The sequence below is a fragment of the Phyllobates terribilis genome, unplaced genomic scaffold (assembly GCF_046119375.1).
Source record: "Phyllobates terribilis strain yellow unplaced genomic scaffold, ASM4611937v1 Scaffold_3__8_contigs__length_932513732, whole genome shotgun sequence".
Classification (NCBI taxonomy): domain Eukaryota; kingdom Metazoa; phylum Chordata; class Amphibia; order Anura; family Dendrobatidae; genus Phyllobates; species Phyllobates terribilis.
This window is the reverse complement of record NW_027362763.1, coordinates 201273426-201298085: the sequence shown is the minus strand read 5'-3', so window position 1 is coordinate 201298085 and position 24660 is coordinate 201273426. Positions and strand designations below refer to the sequence as shown.

Sequence of the window (24660 nt, the reverse complement as noted above, 5' to 3'; positions counted from 1 at the left end):
GGACCGGTCCAGCTCTGCTACATTCACATGACAGGCTGGACCGCAGCAGAACGCTGCCATCCAGCCTCTCATCCCGCAGACACTGAGAAGCGCAGGCATGCTTGCGCTCCTCAGTGTCTGACTGTGACGGCATCCAGATGAGCCGACAATGAACTCAGCTCACCTCCTGGACGTCCGTCACTGACAGCGTGGGAAACTTCTACTGCGCATGCGGGGAGCAGGAGAATTTTCCCACGCTGTCAGTGACGTGCATGAGGTGAGCCGAGTTCATTGGACATGATCTCGGCTCATCTGGATGCCGTCACAGTCAGACACTGAGGAGCGCAAGCATGCCTGCGCTTCTCAGTGTCTGCCGCATGGCAAGCTGAACGGCAGCGTTCTGCTGCGGTCCAGCCTGTCATGTGAATGTAGCAGAGCTGGACCGGTCCTGGGAACCATGGAGAGGTAAGGATGAGGTTGCTTTATTATTTTACTTTTATTTCAGGAGATCGTTGGCTTCAGCTGGAATGGGCGTGATGGTAAGTATGGTTTAATTTAGAACATTAAAAAATTGTGTCTTTATTTCAATTAAAGGACTTTTTTCTGGGTGTTGTGTTTTTTTTAATTACTTTACTAGAAATTCATGGCGGTCATGTCTAATATTGGCGTGACCCCATGAATTTCGGGCTTAGGGCCAGCTGATAATGCCAAGCTGGCCCTAACCCCTTTATTACCCAGTGAGCCACCGCACCAGGGCCCTGGATGAGTTGGGTACAGCGCCAGAAGATGGCGCTTCTATGAACGCGCCATTTTCCGGGGTGGCTGCGGACTGCAATTTGCAGCAGGGGGGGGGCCCAGAAAGCTTGGGTCTCCCTGCGCTGCGGATTCCAGCCCCCAGCTGCCTAGTTGTACCTGGCTGGACACAAAAATAGGGCGAAGCCCCACGTATTTTTTTTTTTTATTATTTCATGAAATAATTAAAAAAAAAAGGGCTTCCCTATATTGTTGTGTCCGGCCAGGTACAAATAGGCAGCTGGTGGTTGGGGGCAGCCCGTTCCTGCCTGCTGTACCTGGCTGGACACAAAAATATGGCGAAGCCCCACGTCAACATTTTTGGGAAAAATTAATTACAAAATTAATAATTTAGGGACTGCATCTTTATTAACCCCTCAATTGTCATTTAGTGTTAAAATAAAGGATTTTTTAAAAAGAAAATTGGCGTGGGATCCACCATCATTATAGTCTCTAGCGGAGGTTAAGCAGACGGCTGGGGCAGATGTTTGAAGTCTGGGAAGGGGGTAATACCCACGGAGCTTCCCAGGCTACTAATATCAGCCCCCAGCTGAATACCTAGCCTTTACTAGCTATTAGAATGGGGGACCCCCCCAAAAAATGACGTGGGGTCCCCCCTATTTTAATATGTTTATGAGTGACAGTTTTCCTGCTATATACCTGCATGTCATAAGAATTTAAATTAAAAAAGGACCATGTTAAATTCAAATCTGTTTTTTTTTAATTTTTACCGGTGTTTGGTATGCGTTGGAAAAGGGGTAGTCTTATACGGTGAATATATCCTAAACTCTATATTTTAACAGGAAAGTAGGGGGGTCGTCTTATACACCAGGTCGTCTTATACGCCGGAATATACGGTAATTACAAAAGATGAGTTGTGGATGGCATCACTTCAAAGGATGATACAAATGTAACAATATAAAATCATTATAGAGATGGAAACCATTCATGTGTTGGCACAGTTACATATTTACAAAGTTCCAATCTGTATACCAGTTTTTTAGTAGATACTCTGTCTTTTGTGACTTAAAATGAGAAATATTAAAGTGCATGGCAAAAATTCAAAATACGGCTATTGTCCGGAGTATTGGCGTCTATCTCAGCCCCAAAGTCTTAGGGTCCATTCAGAGAGGCCGACCACTGTTATTAAATGACCACCGATCGGATACATGAAGCCCATCAATGGTTGTTTAAAATGTCTTTTTAGGCAGGCCAATAATATTTCTGTGCACTCAGAAAGATCGTTGATACAATCTTTCTGTGCACATGGAACATCATGTTCTCGGCAGCACATCACCTGTTTACATGTGGCCATGCGCTGCTAAGAACGATGATTTTTAAGCTTATTTAAAATTCATCTCACCTGATGAATGAGCATATTGCTTTTACATTGACTGATTGCTTGGCTGTTTAGACAAGCCGATAACGAGTGATCTTAAAAATGCTCGTCCCCAATTATCGGCCTGACTAAATGGGCCTTTACGCACATGGGTCTACCACCAACCAATCAGAAGATCCACTGGTGTTTTCTTGCAGACAACTTCAGGCTACCTGACCACTCAGGTCCTGGGCACTGTCACTACCCAACCTGTGGCTAGCTTACACACATATGTGGAACCCTGTAGGTGAGACTTTGGAGCTGGGATGGGCACCTACTCTAGGTGCAGTAGTTGCATTTTCAGTTTTTGCCCAAAGTTTTACCCCACATTATCATGGTATATTTCTGTTACACTGAAGTTGTTTTTTCTGATTACTGGGTTTCATATACTCCACTTCTTGTTCTTTGTTATTAATAAACCTGCAAGAGAAGAGAGAACTGTAATTAATTTTAATCTACATTTAACTTATTACAGGATGATGAGTTAAATTGACTATGTGATAGTTTGATGGTGTAAGGGGATGGACCACCTGCCATGTTCTCCCTGTAGACATCAATGCTGGGGTGGTATAGAATGTGAATAATGTTTTGTTCCTGATATGTTTCCTTGTAAGCTGCAGTATTAACTAATGGTCACAAGATGTCACTGTCTAGAATGTAGGTGAAAGGTGAAGTTTGCCCGGTAACGCAGGCTGCATAGAGACCATGTGAGAGTTAATTGTGAGGACATCCCATAGTGGGTGGGCACTTTGGGAATCTCTGGTTAGTGTGAAGAACAGGAAGTACAGTTCAGTCAGTGGTTGTGCAGTAGAGCAGAAACTAGCAGCTCTGTAGAGGCTGCTAGGGTAGACGTGGGCCTAGTATCTTGGACAGTAGATCGCCATAGAATCCCTCCGCAAGAGTCCCCTTAGCCGGCCTGGGAACCCTGAGATAGTCGTCCAGGGCCTGGGGGCACATTCTGTCTGGGAGGCTGCAGAAGGACTTAAGTTCTCAGAGGCGGAGTGAAATGGGATACAGATATACTGTCATTGGTGAGGGAGAATCTCTAGGGCTAGAGAAGAAAGCAACAGAGATGCTTTACTTATATCGGGAACCAGGGCTGAAGTTGTATCCGGTACATGTGGGAAGGATGACAACCAGTTGGGACCTATCGACGATGGCACATGGCGGTCGAGACTTGGTTATACCCCATTACTGCCCAATGGAAATTAGGGAGGAAGAAAGGGAAGTAGAGGAGGACATGCACTCTGCTCAGGGAGAGAAAACCCCCGGCGTTACGGTGGCGATGAAGACACGAAAGGTCGTGGGATGAGGCCATTGAGAGGTCATGAAGACGGCACTGGTGGTCTGTGAGTACAGCATCTACTGCTGGGGTGAACATAGTGTGCCAGAGAAGGCACGAATGGAAATTGATAAGGCTGACGAACTGAGCTATGGTGAGTTGGGGTGGACTCCACCCAGTGAAAAGTGGGTACATGATGGACCTCAGGAGCCAGAAGAGATGGCTCGATTCGAGAGTTGTAAGCCTCTGGGAGAAAAACGGTGTGAAGTAATGGTGGAGTTGCAACTGACGATGACTCAGTGTGAGTCAGCTGAGGAAACGGCTGACCAAGGACGAGTGCACCAGCTGCTGCAGATGGTGGACAAGATGGTGAGACCAGGCAGCCTGCTAGAAAGGATCAAGGCTGCACCTAAGCCAAGGTCGGCGGCCTGGTTTGTGGCCCACATTAGGGCTAAGTGCCTGGAAACCCCAGAGTCTGAATTGATTGCTGCCCTGGTTCCAGAAGAAGGATTCCTGGAGTCAAAAGAGGCCGGGTGGTCAGAAGTAAGTGGGATACACCATATACACAGCAGCACACCAGAGCAAGGACACACTTTGTCTGTAGGGTGCCAAAGTGAGCATGGGCTCCAGCTCGACCACGACTACCTCATTTGGACACCTTACAATGGTACATTTTGGTGTTCCAATAGAACAGTAGGGCCATAAAGCCTTATTTTAAAAGGAATATCATTTCTTTCATTCTCAACCATCTATACAAATTTCTCCATAATGTTAAAGCAAAATCACTTAGCATAAATATATGCAAATTTATTAAAAATCAGAAATATCATATGTGCATAAGTATTTTTATTAAACTCAAAGTTGAATTCTGTTAGTCCTTGAAGAAGACAGTGGCCTCCATTATTCTTACATTTCCTTTGGAGTGATCAAACTATTTCTTTCCTGACCATTAGCGCAGAAAGGCTTTGGTCTGGCACATGACCAATGACCCAAAGGTCACTTTGACTGTGCTCCAGAATTCTGTTGTGAAGAAGTTGTGAAGAAGGGAGATCCTTCAAGAAAGACAACCATCTTTGTAGAACTCCACCATTCACGCATTTTTGGAAGAGAGGTGAGATGAACACTATACCTCAGTAATACATGCCTATTTGGAGTTTGCATAAAAAAAATTTTTTATATTGTTTGATAAAACCAAGATGACATATATTTGCTTTATTGCAGATGTTGTGTCTGGAGGAAACGGGCCAGCACTTAACTGTCCATCACCATATGGCAAAGCATGGTGATGGTGTTTGGATATACTTTCTGTCACGGTTTCATCACTCATTGTGGCCTAGGGACAATATGGGTGACAGCTCAGCCGCCCTATAGAATCTGTAGTGTGCTGGACTGTCAGTATTGTGAGTTACAACCCAGTTGTCCAATATGAGTCTAGGGCGAGCTGGGTTGTCAGCATTTTGACTGACAACCCTGCTACTCAATCTAGCTTGTCGGCTTTCTTCCAGGTGTTTTCCATTTGTGTTAATTTGCTAGCTATTTAGCTGCTAGCTATAAACAGACCATTGTCAGTTATAGCTTTGATCAGTGATGTGTGTGCTTTCCTCTGTGTCTGATTTCCTGATCCTGTTGCTGGACTTTGGATTTGTTTTAACTATTCGTGTGTCTTATCCCTTTTGCTCTTGAAGTTCTCTGAACTCAGATACATGACCCCGGACTTGTCCTCTGACTATCCGTTTCTCTTGTCCCCTTATCTTGACATACCTTCCTGGCATTTGACCCTGCACTGTTACTTTACCACGCCTTTGTCTTTCCTCTCTGTATTACGAGCCCTCCTGGTATCTGACCTCGGACCTCTTGACTACCTTGTCTCACAGCTAGTCCGTGAGTATTGACTAAGTGTCACACTTTCAGCTTCAAAACCTAGGAGACTGATCTGTGTTTTGGATCTCAAACTGGTGAGAAAATGACCCAAAACAGACAGCCTAGTCAGTGCCTTCAGAAAAAGTCAGTGAATGTCTACATAGAACCCATATATGAATGTAATTAAGTATTTCTGGCAATAAAACTATAGATGCTTCATATCCAACTAGATAGAGGAGTAACATCATACCATAGGAGACTTAATGAGGACCTGTCATTTGCTAAGAAAAATAGTTAAATACCTTGTAAAAATCCTTGAGCTCCCTTTATTCTGCTGCTCTTTTCCGTTTTGCACTGCATCACCCCATTGCAGAGAAATTCACATTTGTTGCTTTTGAAGCACAGTATGTGAAATTTCTGCTTGCAGACCAACTGGGCATTTCATCAGAGTCTTCCCTGGGGGGCGTGCACCTTCACACCTCCCAATCACAGCTTGGCAGTGTCTCAGATTGCTAAATCAGCTGTGATTGGCAGCATCTATGAGGGAGGGGTGAAGGTGCACGCACCTAGAGAAGACTCTGAAGAAATGCCGAGTTGGTCTGCAAGCAGAAATTTCACATACTGTGCTCCAAAAGCAACAAATGTGAATATCTCTGCAATGGGGTGATGCAGCACAAAACGGAAAAGAGCAGCAGAATAAGAGTTGCTCTGGGACTTTTGCAAGGTATTTAAGACTTGAAATGGTGCCTCAACAAACTGCTATGTACACATACAGAAAACTTATGTAAATGTGACATTTCAGACTTTTTATTTTTAATATATTATCCATTTTATTACATACATTTCTATACCATCTTTGCCCTGATAGGTGATTTAGACTGATTAAAAAAAAGTGTATAATCCATTTTAGAATGTGGCTGCAATTTTGCTTCTGCTGCTCTTCACTAGGCTGTGTATTGTGCAGAGGTTTGTTTCACTATATTCTCTTTATTATCATCATACTTTCCCTAAGACATGCCTGAGGCCTGTGTATAAATATACCTCGGCCAGAATGTTTTATACCTCATGCTCAGCACAGGTTACCTTAGTTTGTATGTAGAAGGATGTATTTCTGCCCTAGGATGTTTTATTCATAAGTACAGATGCTTTTATATTATGTTTAATCTTTTCATGCCTTATTTTATATTGACTTATCTTATAATATACGGTTTATGCATTATACAGGATTTGTCTGCTTTATGTTTAATGCATATTATAGGTGGTAGGATTTTACATGTCCCAGGTTACATTGCCTATTTTGTTTACATTTTTCAAACCCAACACAGGTTCTTTTACAAGCCCCAGCATGGTTTATCTACCCTAAGTTTATCCTTCAATTCCATAGGCGACAGCATTTTCTAAACCTTGTAGTCCTGCTTGTGGCAGGAGGTCCGCTGTCTATCACGAGACAATATGTCGTACGATTCCAATGTGTTAGTTTACTATCTCTTTATACCCTACTTTACTGTATCACTATATTTTGACCATACATTTTTGCTTCTGTTACAGCTTGACAAAGGGCTTTATTATCCCATCTGGTTACAGAGGAACGTCACTGTTATAGTTTTGCACAATTATTGCATCAATTTAAGTTTGTGCTGCCATATGTGGTATATTGTGGACTATTTCTGGGCTCTAACCAGTGGGACCCCTTGGAGTCGCACCTTGTATACAACAGGACTAGCTAAGAAGGTGCTGCTTGTTTCTACGAGCAAATGTTAAACTTGTTCTGTACTATACTTTTGATTTCCCTGCCAGCTGTCAATATTGCAACCAGGAATATCCATGTGGGAAAATCCATGTGGGGCTAAAGCTAAAGAGTCATTAATCCTTCAAAGTCTTCTCCCCTGTCTGTCCCTAAACAAAATCCAATAGTGAGGTTCGCCGTGACGTGGCAGTGGGCTTCATACAGTCTCATACAGTCTCGTACAGTCTGATCATAACGTTATCTAAGAACCTTTTGTGTCTTTTTTTTCTACACTTGTGTTGTAAAATCCAATCGTGAGGTTCGCCGTGATGTGGCAGTGGGCTTCATACAGTCTGATCATAACATTATCTAAGAGCTTTATGTTCAGTTTTGTACATTTTTTCTTAGCTACAATAGATCAATGTATAAATTTTGGATGTGTGGTCCATGTCTTTTTTTTTTTCTACACTTATGTTGTAAAATCCAATAGTGACCTTCAGATTCATTACAGTCTTTCCAGTATACTCATGTAGCGCCCCGAGGGTTCGGTCGCTACAGAGGTATTGCATCTCACCCAGAGGTGTCATATCTCACTTCCAGGTAAGGATGGAGTGTGGCTCAGGACCCCGACAGCTGCATGCACTACACCACATTTCCGGGGGACAGGGCGACAATGCTCCCGGGTGTGAGCACAACTGCCCCTGTCCCTGGCTGGAGTGGGGGGAGGGAACACCTAGAAAGGGGGAACCCGGTAGTGTGTGGGTGGGGAGAGTAGATCCTGGGTGCACTGATGAGAGAGGTATAAAAGGTGGGAGCCATCTTAGAGACAGTGTTCAGTCAGAGGGAAGAAGTGACAGAGCAGGGCCTCTGTGGAGCTCTGCTCCGGAGGCGGGCCTAGCCTGTGAGGCCCTGCCAGGACTGAGCCTGGAGGAGAAGAAAGGAGAGGAACGAAGGAGGCTCCAGGAGTGGAGGGAAGGGACCCCAGGGGTGCGGACCGGCCAGCCGCCACCGCACGCCCGCCGCTACCAGAGTAGGGGGGTCAGGCCAAGAAAGGGAACCGGATCCCTCATCTAGTGGAGGAGAGCAACTACCCTCAGCTAGTAACCGGAGGCCGTGGCATTGCACGTGTTACGGCCCCTCACTACATCCGTTAGGAAGGCACCATATAGGACCCAGGGAAACGGAACATACGTTTGCCCGCCAAGGCCCGAGGCAGCTGGACAGAAACGTGGTCAATTGTGGGGTACGACAGGCCAGAGAAAGGACACACGATGGGGGTCCTGAAAAGCATTCCAAGGGTACCTGGGAGTTGGCCGAGCCCCTCACCTGGTGAGCACAGCACGACGTGGGCAGCCGTTACCTGCAGAAGTGGCTTGGAGTGTAAAACTGTGAATAAAGACCCTGGACTGCATCACTGGACTCTGAGTCATTACTGTTGCTCCCGCGCACCATTACCCCCACCATCTGCACGCACTGCCCTGAGGCTATACTCCTCCCGTGGGGAGTTATACTACCCTCTGCTACGCACACAACATCAGCCTCAGCGGTCTGCCCGCAGCGGCGGTTCTCAGTGACCGCAATCCATGGGTGGCGTAGTCGGACATTTAAACATTACAAAACCAAAGAAACAGATCCGCCACTGGTTTGACCACCCTGAGCCACAGGACCGGGTCGCCGCCACGGAGACTACAACCCCCAGCATTGCACAGAGACCCGGCTCCGGGTATTCCCCTACACACACGGCCCAGGGGGCGCGTCACTCACCACTTTCCCTAGTGAAAGTTGTAGATGTAATAGACAGGAAATCATCTTTTGGGTATTTCGAGTAGTCTACCGATGAAGCTGCTGGATCTTGAGTAAGCGCATCGTTACTATTAGGTAATGGGTTGTACTTTGTTGCATTAAAAAATATGATTGCATCTTCTGTGTTGTGCAGTTTGTATAAAACTGAAGAACAACGAGAGATCACTGATGAGCAGGTTGACTTAAAAAGAGGTAGGAATCCTGGTTTACACCCATCCTTAGAGGATTGAATTTCCTCTGGAAGCAATCTTGATGTTCTCACTATGTATAGTTGGTTACCAATAGAGTCATCATTGATTTCTTTCCTAAATAGGCTGTTTGGCTCCTTGGTATCCGTTATCATATTTTTCTTATTTACTTGACTATCAGTTATGGTTTGTAGTTTTTCTACAGAGTTCTTGATGTTTTGGCCAATTTCATATGGTCGCATTATTTTACTCATGCTATACAACACATATTCATTGCCAAACAATACATGCAATGGTGGGACATCAGTTCTTTTCTTGAGCATGTCAGCTAACCATCTATTATTTTCAGGTACAGAATATGTAGGGCATTGATAGTCCAAGAGCTGCAAACAATCCAGATGGTTAACAAGAGGAGGGACACATATGATATTTGGCTTTGGCGTCAAAATCACTGTAGCTAAAGTATTGGCATCTGAACTGGATAACTCTAATTGGTCCTTATATTCAGTGGTTTTATTCAAGATATTTTGCTTTGTTGATGGTTCATATAAGACTACATGTGTTCCCAATGGAGAGTTATTGTCAAGTGTGCTCTCATCTGAAATTGTAGATTTTGGTATTTCAGCACATGTGTTGGACGCAATATTGATATTTCCTGTGCTGCTATTGGCAGGATCTGTATGTTCTGTTTTGACAGATTCCCAATGTGATATTGTATTTTCCTGGCGGTCTCCAGTGGCTTCTTCAGCATTATAGGCTTTCTCATTCATCGTTTCTGCCGGCTTCTCTAAGTTACAAGTGATATTTTCATCACCAAGCTCATTCTCTGTTATTCTTCCTGTTCTTTTTAACCAGTTAACCATTCCAATAGTTAAAGACAACTCTGTGTCACATAGTTTTAATAAACACTCTCTACCATTCCATGCCTTCTCACGATTGTCATCTCCATCAAGACCTAGTGACGATTGAGAAGCCATATTTTCCTCAGACCCTACACAAAAGCTATATACAGATGTAGGATTGTCTTTATTGTCATCAGGGGCAGACACACAGTCCTGGACAGTCCACAGCTTCTTTTCACATGAGTCAGAAAATAACTCATAAAGGGCATCTCCACTGTAACTATCCCTTGGAAATGGTCGAACATTGCCAACCTCATTGTTACTTTCTTCCACTGCCGGAGAATATGAGTCATAATACCCCTCATCACTTGTGGACATGGGAGATTCGGCATCATGAATATTCTCATTCAAAGACATTAGATCATTGAAAGATAGGTTGGAAACTTGATCACTTGACAAGTTGTCATTACCTTCTACCTTATTGATATCATGACAAACTGGTAACCTTTCAGTTTCAGACAGGACATTTGAACATACACTTTTTGCAGATGCTTTCAGGTGACCACGCAGTCTGGAAAAGTCAATAGACTCAGATTTGGCTGGAGAGGCAAGTTTCTCAACTCCTCCTTGAAAACTAGCAGCTAGCGAGCTTGACTTAGATATAAAAGTGACTCGGCTGTTTTCGATATCAATAAAAGAGGCACTTTCATCTGCAAAGATTTCCCCACAGCCAGTAAGAGAGTCAAAACTTTTTAGAGAAGCAACATCCTCACAAAGTGCTTTAAATGAGTCAACAGCATCAATGTACATGTCGTAATCCGGGCAGTTGTGAAGAAGGAACTCATCAGAAGGCATCTCGCCAATACTTAGTTGATATTGTCTTTCGCCTGCTTTAGTTTCTTTCATCTTAAACACTATTGGCTGGCTCTCATCTTCTGATATGACATCTTGTTGCTTATTCTTCTTTAAATTGAATATATTTTTTAAACTTTTTTTGGACTTTGTTAGAGAAATTCTTTTTCTTGGCAGTGATTTCGCAACAGATGGTACAAAAGGCATCTGAGGCACAAAGTTTCTGTAGTCTATCATATTTTGTTTATATGCTGCTTGTTTGTTGGCTTCTATGTCGTTTCTTTTTCCACCTTGATCTTCTACAAGGCCTGGGGAACTGAGACTGTTTGGTATCCGGCCTTGTACTATTTGACTGGTAATTTTCTCTGGTTTATCATCTCTTATAACACAGTCATGTGTTTTACTTTTTCTTATAAACCTTGGACAACGGAGATTTTCAGTTTCCTTTGTGCAAATACCATTAGACATTCTTTGTGTCTGTGCAGAATTTTTTTTGCTATTACATTCACTATGATTTTTCTCAGGCTCTACATTCTTTATTACTTTATATGTGACTGTTGGTACTTTTTCTGGAGGATTTTGGGTGTAAGTTTTTATAAAGGTCTTGCCTCGAATTTCACAATCATTAAAATTCTTTCCAAGTTCTACATTCTTTTTTCCTTTGTACATAACAGTTGGTATCTTTTCTGGTGGGTGTTGAGCATAGCTTTTTATGAAGGTCTTACCACGAATCAGTTCCATTTTGAAAAATATATATCTGAAAACAAAAATACATATTTTTAATATTGATGTCAAAATTTAGATATTTTTAATAGTTGTATCTTTTTTATCACACCGTCATAAATACCCACGAAACACTATAAATTGTACAAGTTGTAAAGCTGGTCATATACAAAAGATAAAAGTTGTCCGAAGCCTCCAAACTCAACAGTTTCAGTCATTGATCTTAGGGTATGTGTATGGGGGCATCCTCGCTCTCATATGACACAAGAGTTTAGGGAAATAGGTATTGGCCATGATGGATTTCAAAGAAGTTATTTCATGTGCATGGACAGAAGAAGGGTTGGCTGAAAATAGTTTGTGACATTGTGCAATAAATGTCAAGACTCCCTTACCAGATACAGAAACATATATTTCCCCATAAAAGTACTAAAATAATACGTTTAATGTATATACATTAAAAGTATACCTTCCACAATGACACTACAAATAAATAGCTGACATGCATAAATTATAGACGTATGAGTATGACACTTAATAGCAATACATCCCAAAATAAAACATATCCCTAGACCCTAGACAGGCTCAGACTGGCCCACAATAGGTTAATCCCCCGGTGGGCTCCTGTGCAGGAGTGGACCCCAGCTTACCACCCCTCTACACCAGCAGTGCGTAGCACAGTACACTTGATGTACTATATACGGGCAATCCACTTGCCTCGAGAGGAAAATAATAATAAAATCTGCTATAAATGCCTCCTCTGGCATCAACACTTTTCAGATGCATTGGGGTCCACAAGTTCCACCCCACTGCATCCTCAATGTATTCCAGTGGAGATGTAGCTACACACCTAATGCAGCCATGTTTCCATTCAAAAGCACGGAGAATGTGTTGGCTGGAAGACTGCTCACAAGAACTTTCATGAACCAGAAATACTTGCTCCAAAACAGATTGTGCCTATTGATGTGCATATAGTGCAACTGATAAAAATGAGAAATTCTATATATTCCAAGACTCCAGTATTTTCATGAAGAATTTCCTGTAAATAGTGCAATAGAAATGATTATTTCTACAAATGCCAAATATATTTATTTTAATATATTTCAAAGGGTTATTCTTATTTTCTTAAATGTGTAAAATTGCAGAGCGATTGTAAAAACAATAAACTTTGCAACTTATTTGTTATTAAATATCCTCATTGTTCCGAAGAACTGATTGATTTTTAGTTTTCTAGTCTACTAATTGTTGACTAGGTTACCGGCCACCGCTGCAGCCTGTCAGCAGTGGCTGAAAATGTGCAGTGCTTACAAAGTCTTTTCAATAGAGCTTGTGATACCTGCTCTGAAGCTGACTATACGCTCCTGACCCAGCTAACTTCAGTGCAACTGTTCTCTTCGAATGCTGCAGGGGCATAGCTACATCAAATAGGAGTGTCAGAAAGTACTCTTTTCGGGCCAGTGGCAGGCCGATGCTGAACTGGTCTGAACTGCAGGGTATTTACTTATTATGTTTTTATCTTGGGTTTTGTCTGTTTAGTGGCCAGTGTGAACATGCGATTACATGCTGCATGTGTGGCACCCCAGGAGTCCGGTTGCCACAGTGGCATTGCCTCACTCACAAGGGGTGATGACATGCCTGGAAGCAAGCAGGGGTCCCCTAATCAGGTTTTGCTAGCATGCAACACTTTCCTGGCTCCAGACCAGCAAGGGGAGCTCCTCCCCTTAGCAACTGGGATCTGGAGGCGGGTTAGTTAGTGTGAGGAGAACAGACAGGAGTTGGAGTCAGGACGTCGATGAGGAAAGACCTAGGGAGTGGAGCTGCACGGCAGTTCACCCCAGAGGAACGCGCAGAAGAACCGGACACCGGAGTCCGAGGTTGTGGGGCACCGAAAGTCCAGCAGCAGAAACCGGAGGGCAGGAGACTGCAGGTCTCCTGGCCCCATCAGACCCCCGGAGGCTCAGCAGCACATAGGGCCCAGCACCGCCACGTTGGAGCGACACTCCAGGAAGGCCCGAGCTGCCTGCCATACGGGTGAGCACAAAGACGTTTTACTCAGGGACGAGGGCCGCAGCATAGCTATACGTAGCAGGGCCAGGGAGGTAGCGCAAAGGGAAGGCCTACAACTCCACCTGGCTAGGTGGATCCCCCAACTTGCTTCCAGGCCGCCCGGACCTCTACTACCAGCTAGTACCCGTGCCCCGGTCTGCCTAACCACCGCAAGTAAAGATAAGAGGAAACTGCCATTAAGTTGTGGACTGATTATTAACTGCGCCATCCTCTGCACTACACTGTACCACGAGTGCTACTTCCATAACAGCAACATCTACACTGCCCTGGAGCTAAGCTCTACCTGTGGAGAGCCGAACCAACTCTGCCGTGGCGGCGTCACAAACTCTATACAAGAACTATAAATCCCCTGTAAATAATAACCCCCTTTGGATTGACCGCCCTGGGTCACGGACCGGGTCACCGCCACTGTGACATCTCCCCTAGCTTATATTCCAATTAATTTCTTTAGGTTTTTGTTTCAGTTTTTTTGCACTCTGTGCAAATAAGAGTCTGGCCTCCCTTTTCTTTGAGCTGGACATTATATTCATTTAATTTCCCATGGCTGGGTGTCCATTAGCCATGTCTCAGTTTTGCTTGGCCCTTATTCACGTGTATGTCACTTAACAATTGGTAAGGTTTTAATACTGGAGGTTAGGGTCGTCCTGAATAGGGTCACCATGACGTGGTGGGATGGCTTTTACATTTTTTTAATCAAAATTATGTTGACTAAGCACCCTATATTATTTTTATGCACTATTTAGTTATTTACTGCAGGGTACTTGCTTATTATGTTTTTATCTTGGGTTTTGTCTATTTAGTGGCCAGTGTGAACACGCGGTTACATGCTGCAAGGACACCAACTTATATTCCCGTTTATCTCTTTAAGTTTTTGTTATCCTCGAATGCTGAAGGGACAAAGCTGCTTCGTATAGCAGTGTCAGAAAGTGGGCCGGTGGCAAGACGATGCTGAACTGGTCTGAGCTGTGAATGTAGCAGGAAGCTGGGAGGCAGGGGGGAGGTGCACTCCTGAAAAGCAAGATGAGAAAACCCCCTTAGGCTATGTGCCCACGATACAGAAATGCTCAGGATTTTTTCCTGAGCGTTTCTGCATCTCCCTGGCAGAAAAAAACGCATGCGGATTGTACATGCGTTTTCATGCCAGGGACTTGCGGAAATGGAGCGTTATTCACTGACATTTCCGCATGTAGATTGACAAGCGCTTTCCAAGCGATTAGTGTGACGCCCTGCTGTGCATGGAGTCACAGATCCTGGAGGGGTGCATTTCAGGTTTTCTCCACAAGAGGCCCTCAGAGCATACACACACCTCCACCTTCCACCTCAGACCACCAGAGGGAGCCTGATAGTGATATAAATAGGGAAGGTGGAGTGATTCAGCAGTTTCCTGCTCAGACACAGAAGGACTCAGTGCAGTCGAGCCAGAGCCTAGCAGTACCTGCAGAAAGAATTCAGTACAGTCTGTAGAGTGATTCCAGACTAGAATTCACAGAGCTCAGGATAGAAAGCTAGGAGTGTGCCAACGCTCTGAGAGCGGCGAAGAAGAGCAGTGTCCCGGCTGCAGTGTGTGTAGCCTAGTGAGGGCCCCGAGCGGGGCCGAAGGCGAGTGGAAAGTGAGTAACATAGGGGGCAGAGGAGCTTAACCAGCTCACCCCGAAGTTACAGCGGACACCGGGTCCGAATCTACATGGATCTCCATGACCAGTAGAAAACTACCGGAACCCCTGGTGAACTACATGTCCCAGGATCACCAAAAGCTGATACGTACCAGGGTCAGGAATCACAGAGACCCCAAAGAATAGGGAGAGTGATCTCCAACAGAAGGCCCTACCACAAGGTCGGCAGGTGCAGAACAGAGACAAAGTTAGGCCTAGCTCCAGGCAGGCCAGAGACTAACACTAAGCGGCGAAGAAACAGGAGGCCCTACACCCGCTCACTGGGGAGGATCCTGAAATGCACCCTTCACCCTACAGTGCTCCGGGATGTGCCTGAACTTCCATCAGTAAAAGGTACTGAAGTGACTATCGTGTCTGTCTCTGTTCTTGCTCTGACCCGGCAGGTCCCGTCTGTCCTGCATCCTTACCAAACACCGCTGCCCTGAGGCCTAGCTCCACCTGTGGGGAGCTATACCACCGAGCTGCCTTGTCACCGGCCTCAGCGGACTGCCGCAGCGCTGGTGAAAATCACCAGATACCACAGGTGGCGTCACGAACTTTCCCATATAAACTTTTCCCTTTTTGTTTTGTCCCTTTTTACTGACCGCCCTGGGTCTCGAACCGGGCCAGCCACCGTGATAATCCCCGCAAGCAGCCATCGGCCCGGCTGTCGAGTACCCCACGGCCCAGGGGGTGCGTCAGATCTGGCGTCACGAACAGGATTCCATGCCCGCTGCAACGTTGAAGTGTGTTGCCCGTTGCCACCGGGTACTGTGCGCCTTTAATAAAAACTGTATATTTAACTGTGGCGAAGATGGCCGCCATTGTCGCGCTGTAGTGCGGCAAGAAGAAGGGCGTAACAGCGCGAAACTGAGGGGCGTACCTGCAAAAGAGCGCGAAGCCCCGGACACGCCCCACGCATCGACGTCAAACCAGGAAGCGCCAGGTCCTGGAAGGAGCCGCCGTGAGCGCTCTGACGTAGGACGCAAGCGACGCAAGGTCCTGAAGAAGACTGTCACCTGCGGAGCTACGGCCTACCGTAAGAAAAGAAGGTAGGCCACGGTTCGCTAGGGGGGCGTCAGAATGTCCGAGGAACAGCACAGCGCCGGAGCACCGGTTAACGGCCCTGATGTGCATCCTGCACTCGGCGCCGAGCAGGCCGAAGCGGCCGCCCCATCAGCAGGACCCATATCTCCTGTCATACCCATGGCTCTGAATGTCCACAAGGTGGGGGAGGAGAGCAAGCCCTCGCCAACTACGGCTGATGACCCGGCTGGGCCAGCCTATCATGGACAGGTGCTTCCCCGGAAGGAGCACCATTATTGAACTGCTGAAAATGTTTTACATGGTTATAATGTTTTTGTTATGCAACGTTTAAGAATGTGCCTCCCGTAAAGGGAAGAATGTTACTGTTTATTGTTGTTATAAAAATGTACTTCAGCCCGGGAGTGCTGAGTTCAACTAGGGGGGAATGTGACGCCCTGCTGTGCAAGGAGTCACAGATCCTGGAGGGGTGCATTTCAGGTTTTCTCCACAAGAGGCCCTCAGAGCATACACACACCTCCACCTTCCACCTCAGACCACCAGAGGGAGCCTGATAGTGATATAAATAGGGAAGGTGGAGTGATTCAGCAGTTTACTGCTCAGACACAGAAGGACTCAGTGCAGTCGAGCCAGAGCCTAGCAGTTCCTGCAGAAAGAGTTCAGTACAGTCTGCAGAGTGATTCCAGACTAGAATTCACAGAGCTCAGGATAGAAAGCTAGGAGTGTGCCGACGCTCTGAGAGCGGCGAAGAAGAGAAGTGTCCCGGCTGCAGTGTGTGTAGCCTAGTGAGGGCCCCGAGCGGGGCCGAAGGCGAGTGGAAAGTGAGTAACATAGGGGGCAGAGGAGCTTAACCAGCTCACCCCGAAGTTACAGCGGACACCGGGTCCGAATCTACGTGGATCTCCATGACCAGTAGAAAACTACCGGAACCCCTGGCGAGCTACATGTCCCAGGATCACCAAAAGCTGATACGTACCAGGGTCAGGAATCACAGAGACCCCAAAGAATAGGGAGAGTGATCTCCAACAGAAGGCCCTACCACAAGGTCGGCAGGTGCAGAACAGAGACAAAGTTAGGCCAAGCTCCAGGCAGGCCAGAGACTAACACTAAGCGGCGAAGAAACAGGAGGCCCTACACCCGCTCACTGGGGAGGATCCTGAAATGCACCCTTCACCCTACAGTGCTCCGGGATGTGCCTGAACTTCCATCAGTAAAAGGTACTGAAGTGACTATCGTGTCTGTCTCTGTTCTTGCTCTGACCCGGCGGGTCCCGTCTGTCCTGCATCCTTACCAAACACCGCTGCCCTGAGGCCTAGCTCCACCTGTGGGGAGCTATACCACCGAGCTGCCTTGTCACCAGCCTCAGCGGACTGCCGCAGCGCTGGTGAAAATCACCAGATACCACAGGTGGCGTCACGAACTTTCCCATATAAACTTTTCCCTTTTTGTTTTGTCCCTTTTTACTGACCGCCCAGGGTCACGAACCGGGCCAGCCACCGTGATAGTCCCCGCAAGTAGCCATCGGCCCGGCTGTCGAGTACCCCACGGCCCAGGGGGTGCGTCATTAGCATCACTTGGAAAGTGCTTGTGACAACTAGGTCACACTATATAAATCCATGCAAACAGCTTGGATTTATATAGTGTGACCCGAGAGAGTGGTAAAAATAAAAAAATAAATATATACTTACCCTCCGATGGCCTGCGCTGTCTTGTTTCGCTCGGTCCCGGCTGCCGGCAGCAGTGAATTGAAAGACCTGCCGACGTCAGCGTCGCGTGACCCGTCACATGACTCTGATGTCAGCGCAGGTCCTTCAATTCACTGCAAAGTGCCGGGAAGCAAGCAGGAGCGCAGCGCGGGCCGACAGAAGGTAAATATACATTTATTTTTTATTTTATTCTTTTTTTACAGATTTTTTAATGGTACCTGGGTGTGGATGAGACTCTCCTCTCATCTACACCCGGGTACCATCCGCACATTAGAACGCGCCAATAACGCAAGTACATATACAGTGATGCGTAATCCATGCGATCTAATGCAAGTCAATGGCGGCGAAGACGCAGCACTTCCGCAAAATAATTGGTAGTGCTGCGTTTTTTTTCCGCAATGATAATCCGCAGCGGAAATTTCCGCAGCATGTGCACAGCACATGCGGATTATCATTGGGGAACATTGCTGCCCTTCTACCATGCGTTTTTAATGCGTTTCTGCATTAAAAACGCATCGTGGGCACACAGCCTTAATCTCTATATTATAGGGCTATCTTTGGGCAGCACACTGGTTCAGTGGTTAACAGTGTTAATTTACAATCCAGATCTAGGTTCAGATCTATCCATGGTCATCATCTACCTGCAGTCTGTATATTCTCCTACACTTTATGTTTGTTATTTCCATTTTCATTCCACACTCCAAAAACATACTGATAAGTAAATTGACTTCTTATGAAATTGACTGTGTGTGACAGATCTCAGGAAAATTAGTTTGTGAACCCCAGTGGGGAAATGATCTGATGTGAGTCAGGGAATATCTTATGTCAAATATGAATACTTTCCTAGAATAATACTTAATATGCCAGAAAACTCAATGGAGGTTGTAAGATAGCTGTTAGACATATAGTGGATGGAAGATAAACCTGAAGTAATGCTTTAGTGCATATAGGACTAAAAGGGGTTAATCGGCCAAGACAGGTTAACTAAGAGTAGCTGCTCACCATATCTCCATCCCTGAGTGGGATTCACTGGGTAAAATGAGACCTGTTTTGTCTCACACATGGTGTGTGTATGAAGGTATGCAGATCTCCTGGATTGAATGCCTTTGCTAAGGACTAAGAAGCTGGACTCTAAGCCAGGCAGGCTAACCAGCACTATTGTATGGACTTGTTACTTTATGTTTTACCTTGTGCCGAACAAGTGATGTGGTTTTTGAGGACTGCAATAAACCAGCCAGACTTTTAAATAGAAACGGTTCCTGTTATACCTCATATTGCTGAGAAAAGAAGCCTTGAGTTGAAACTAAAGCATTCCATAGAGCAGATTCTATATATAACACCGTACAATGTCTTTTTCATCGAAGATCATAGTATCACATGAAACGGATCACTGGAAATCTTTCCTTTTCTGCAGAGAACAGATGGAGAATGTTGTAAGACCTGTGACTTGACATGAAACTTTTTAAAAGCCCCGGTGGTTTGTCATGGCTCATCACTGTTAGCTTACTAACTACAGTGTTTTATGCCTGCAAGACAGAGAAGTATGGCTTTTCTGAGGGCTACAAGACAAATAGGGTTTAAGGTTTCTGAAGGTTACAAGGCAACTAAACACGTGAAATTCAGCCTCTGTACATGGGACATAAAGTATAAATATTCCAGAATTTGCCACTCCTTGCTGCATTGTCTTGTTTTATGCTACAGTTAAATGGAAGTCACTATTATACATTTACTAGCTATTGAACCTGTTATACGCCCGGGTAGCGAGCATTTTTATTGGTATATGGTCTCCCATCCTGTTATGTGCTGCCCCCATCCTGTTATGTGTTGCTCCCACCATCCTGTTATGTGTTCCCGCCATCCTGGTATTTGTGCTGCCCCCATCCTGGAATTTGTGCTGCTCCCATCCTGGTATTTGTGCTGCCCCTATCTTGTGCCCCAATCCTGTTACGTGCTGCCCCTATCTTGTGTCCCCATCCAGTGCCCCCATCCTGTTACGTGCTGCCCCTGTCTTGTGCCCCCATCCTGCTCCCCAATCCTGTTATGTGCTGCCCCATCCTGCTCCCCAATCCTGTTATGTGCTGCCCCCATCCTGTTCCCCAATCCTGTTATGTGCTCCCCCATCCTGTTATGTGTGCCCCCCATTCTGCTTCCCAATCCTGCTTTGTGCGACCCCCATCCTGCTTCTCAATCCTGTTATGTGCTCCCCCATCCTGTTATGTGCGCCCCCCCATCCTGCTTCCCAATCCTGCTTTGTGCGACCCCCATCCTGCTTCCCAATCCTGTTATGTGTGCCACCATCCTGCTATGTGCTGCTCCCACCCCGCGCCCCCATCCCGTTATGTGCGCCCCCCATCCCGTTATGTGCTCCCCATCCTGGTATTTGTGCTGCCCCCATCCTAGTATTTGTGCGCCCCCATCCTGTTATGTGCGCCCTCCATCCTGCTCCCTGCACACTGCAAAATTGTCTTCAACAAAATGGCGCCGAAGATGGCGCTATGCGCAGGCGCGAACTCTGGCACCACAGTCCTTCACCCCGGCCTCGTCTTCCTCCCTCAGACCTGTAACGGCAGATGTTTTCTTCAGTCTGGAGCCAGACTGCGCAGGCGCGTCGCTCTTGCGCAGTCTGTAGAGGCTTTGGACAGAGGGCTGCATCTACGGTTATATTATAGATGGTGTTCTCTTTCTCGTTTCTCTGTATTCTGTATGGATACTATTACCTTTGTTGAATAAAAGACAATTTAAATATAAATATTATACAAAAGAGGTTACGTATTAATTAAGGCAATGCATTTTATCTATTTTCTAATTGGGTGTTAAGCCCCCGTCACCCTAAGCGAGATCGGGTCAAGTTTTGTGACGCAACAGCGACCTCAGCAGCGATCCCGCTACGTTTGACACTTAGCAGCGACCAGGGCCCTGCTGTGAGATCGCTGGTCGTGTCGGAATGGTCTGGACATTTCTTTGATCGTTGAGGCCCCGCTGGGCAGCATGCATCGCTGTGTTTGACATCTTACCAACGACCTTGTTGACGACTCAGACACAGAAACACATAGGCGTGCATCGTTATACAGATAGTTACGGGTCACTGCATCGTTGCTGTGTCGTTGGGAAGATCTGACTGTTTGACATCTCACCAGCGACCACATAGCGACGCAGCAACGATCCCTGACAGGTCGTATCGTTGTCGGGATCGCTGTAGCGTCGCTTAGTGTGACGGGGCCTTAACTTCGGCCCCTATTGGTTTGGGGGTATTGCTGCTAACTGATAAAATATCAATGCTTCCTAATATTTGCTCGGTTTTACATACAGTAAGAGACTGCGCTGCTAATTATCATTCATAGTTACTGATTCCCCTATGATCAAAGGATCTGCTTGAGAGCCAGGACATCATATAAGACAAGCTAATTGCTTTTAAAAGATAATTAACATAGATGCAAACATATTTCAAAATCAGAGATGTCTATATTGGGTAAAAAGGGTGCAGGTGAACTTGATCTCAAGGGACTCAGAAAGCCCCACTGAAATGCTGCCAACTAAAAAAAATACCAGTGTTTAGTCTCTGCACTGTGACATCAGTGTCTAATATTTTCATATTGTGACATCACTGTCTATCGTCTCTGTATTGTGACATCACTGTCTAAAATTTTCATATTGTGACCACTATTGTTTCTACACTGTGACCTCACTGTTTATTGTCATTGTGACATCACTGTGACATCACTATCTATTATCTCTGTATTGTGACATCACTGCATTTACTTTCTTTGAGCTTCTAATCAGGTCTATTGCCCATGTACTGTATGTCATTGCCATAATTATCGCAGTGCTGGGACATGGCTGCAGTTCTCAGTCATTAAAGGGGTTGTCTCAGCTTTGAAAATGGTTCAAATTGTAAAGTGCTTGTGAATACAAACAACTCTGCTTGTCATGAAAAATCCTATCTGCTCTCAAGAATGGAGAGAATTTCTATTGTATTCCTTAAAAGGTTTTTGTCACCCCAAAAACTCAAATTAAACCCCTGATACAGTCATTTAGGGGACTTAGTCCCTATTAAAATCATACCTCTTTTATAGGTTGCACTATTTAGTTTGATATAAAAACAGTTTTACTACATTTGCGCCCTCCGCACTTATTCCTTAGCTTTATTGACAGCGCTCGCTTCGAGCACTACCTGGCCCTGCACATATCTGCTGCCACAGCCCAGAAAGTGCGCATGCACAGTGTCAGTGCATGTGCGCATGCTCTCTTTACCTCTGTCCTGTCTGCAGCGGCCACTCACTGCACACAGAATCACAAAGTAGTGGGCAGCCTTCTTCAGGTGTCTACAAATAAAATGAGGAGCTCAACCTTCTTATATTCTCCTTAACTTAAAAGGGGTGCAGCCGATCATTAACAAAAAACACACTACTTTCAGTACAATTGTTCTGAATAATAAAACATCCTAAACGCATGAATAATAAAAAGGATATACAAAAAAAGTATAGAAATAAATATACAAATAAAACATAATTTCTCAATAATAGAAAAACTATACAAATAAGATAAAATTTACAATGCCAAAATACAATTCTAATTACCTATAAGAACTTGGTCAGTGTAACCTGCACTTATCCCAAACGGAATTGTCGAATATAAGAATAAAAGATACCCGCACCGTCATATTGATGGATTAGCTATGGAAGCTCTGGCGGCTCAAAGTGCTATGGAAAGCGTTGTTCATTTTAACACCTCCATGTAAAAGGGGAACGTAAGAAAGAAACTACAAGTACAGTAAACCACAGTAATAAGGTAAAAAATGTATATGCCACATTTGCTCTACTACATCATTTAGTCCATCTAAATACAAACTTTGTAGTTTGCATATCCAATAAAATTCTTTAGAGTTTAATGCTTTCCTTTTATTCAATATTTAGCTATTTATCTGTTCAAGAGGTGTAATGCTAACCACATCAAAATTCTTATTATGTTTGATAGCAAGATGACATGAAAAACGTTTCAGAAAAAAACCAAAACATTTGGTATTTTGTCTATGTCCGTAATGTTTGTATTGAACGGCCAATGTATAGTAAACTGCAAATGGTTTAATAAAAATATTAACAAATATCTCCAATTAGAAATGTAGTATAGTTCTTCTGATTCGCACTGTTGCTTACCCTATGTACAGGGCATTGTCATAGCTTAGGTATCCATGGTTACGATCACTCATATAGTGACAGTTAGTTAGCTGTTAGTAGTCCTAACCATGGACACCTAATCTACTGCAATACCTGCACATGGAGTAAGCAACATAGTGAATCAGAAGAACTATACTACATTTCTAACTGGAGGTATTTAATAATATTATTATTATTATTATTATTACAACACCTATTATATAGTGGGATAGGATCTTGGAGATCAGAATACCCCTTTATGTTACACTTCTTATAGAAGCCATATTGAATAGATTAATAGAAAATCAAAGTGATTTTTTAATACATATTTAGAAGAGTCAAAACCTACATGACAGCTATACCACAGGAATTCCAATGGACAGTCGGAATTATAATTTAATTTTTTGGACAATCCATATTGAATTTGTACCAGAATGAAGTAGTAAATGACAGTAATTCATGTGTTAAGTACATACGCCCATACCTGTCTATAGGAAATTATTAGCCAGATTTCCATAAGGCACCAGACTGCAGACTACGCGTTATTGACAACATTGCAATCCATTATTCCTGATAACTAATACTGATATTGACATCAGATCTCCCCCATCATCAAGATGAATAAGTATTTCGCAGAACGCCCTAGTATAATGGGTTCTTAGTGTATATTATATGCTCCGCAGCAATTAATGCAGAATCTCAGTAAGAGAATAGGGAATATACAGCACATCAGGCTCTGAGCAGCAGAAACAAAGGGCTGATCTCTTCTGAGGGTAAAGAGAACCGAGAGCAGCATCAAATCGCTCACAGAACCCACCATCGCATCATTGATCTGTGCTCGTAAATGAAAAATGTGTCCATCATGAACACACGGAAGCTGCTGAAAATGGGAGACGTTCAGTAGGGAAAGGCGTCCTTCAGCAGCTCTCCTGTGTGCTTGGTTACTCATGTGCACTGTATGGATAATTATAGGCTCCCGCTGCTGTATGGCAGGGAAGGAGAAGCAGGCTGCATACAGGAATGTGAGATGGAAATGGAAGGATCCCTCTGCTATTAAACACCATAGGATCATACATTAATAAGACAGCCATTGCAAAACATAAAACAGATCATCAGATAGAAAAAAAAATAATTTTCAATAGTTTACACCAGTATAGATGGAATAAAAAAACATCGTTCACATGGTTAGATTAATATAGGGTCTCGGATACAGATCATGTTGTTTACCTGGAGGCATCAGATTCTGCTCTGTCTTCTACATATACCCCCTCCTCCCCATCACCCAGCAAAATCTGCCTTATAAATGACGGAGAGAGATTCTGTACTCACCGATAAAGCTGCTATATCCTGGGTTTAGAGCATTTTTTTTTATTTTATGGCTAACTACAATTTCTCCCAAGAGGTGATGATGTGGGAAACAAGTGCTGCTTGTGGAGGCTGCTCTTCTTCTGTGCAAAATCTGGTACCCACCCTACTCCCATCTGATAACGTCTCAGCAGCACATGTATTTCCTACAGCCTCTGCAATGGGAGATGTACTGCAAGAGATGCATGGCTGTCTCATCCAATAGTCAGTCCTCCTCAACGGTGCCATGTCACACCAGATTAGCTCATCAA

General features: G+C 44.8%; 1 protein-coding gene across 1 annotated transcript; it reads right to left on the bottom strand.

Moving 5' to 3' along the window:
• Positions 1–1421: 1421 nt before the first annotated feature.
• On the bottom strand, positions 1422–24660 carry AMER3 (APC membrane recruitment protein 3). Its single transcript, XM_073674476.1, has 3 exons — positions 24374–24660; positions 8782–11459; positions 1422–2569 (listed from the first exon to the last, which is right to left on the bottom strand). Exons 2-3 carry the CDS (start codon positions 11441–11443, stop codon positions 2532–2534), a joined length of 2700 nt encoding a protein of 899 aa, XP_073530577.1. The 5' UTR covers positions 11444–11459; positions 24374–24660; the 3' UTR covers positions 1422–2531.

Bases quoted from the DNA above. Each gene is read 5' to 3' on its own strand.
- AMER3 (XM_073674476.1), bottom strand. From the start codon at position 11,443: ATGGAACTGATTCGTGGTAAGACCTTCATAAAAAGCTATGCTCAACAC. The intron at 2,570-8,781 runs GTGAGTGACGCG...CTTCTCTTGCAG, and splicing joins AACTTTCACTAGGGAAAGTG to GTTTATTAATAACAAAGAAC.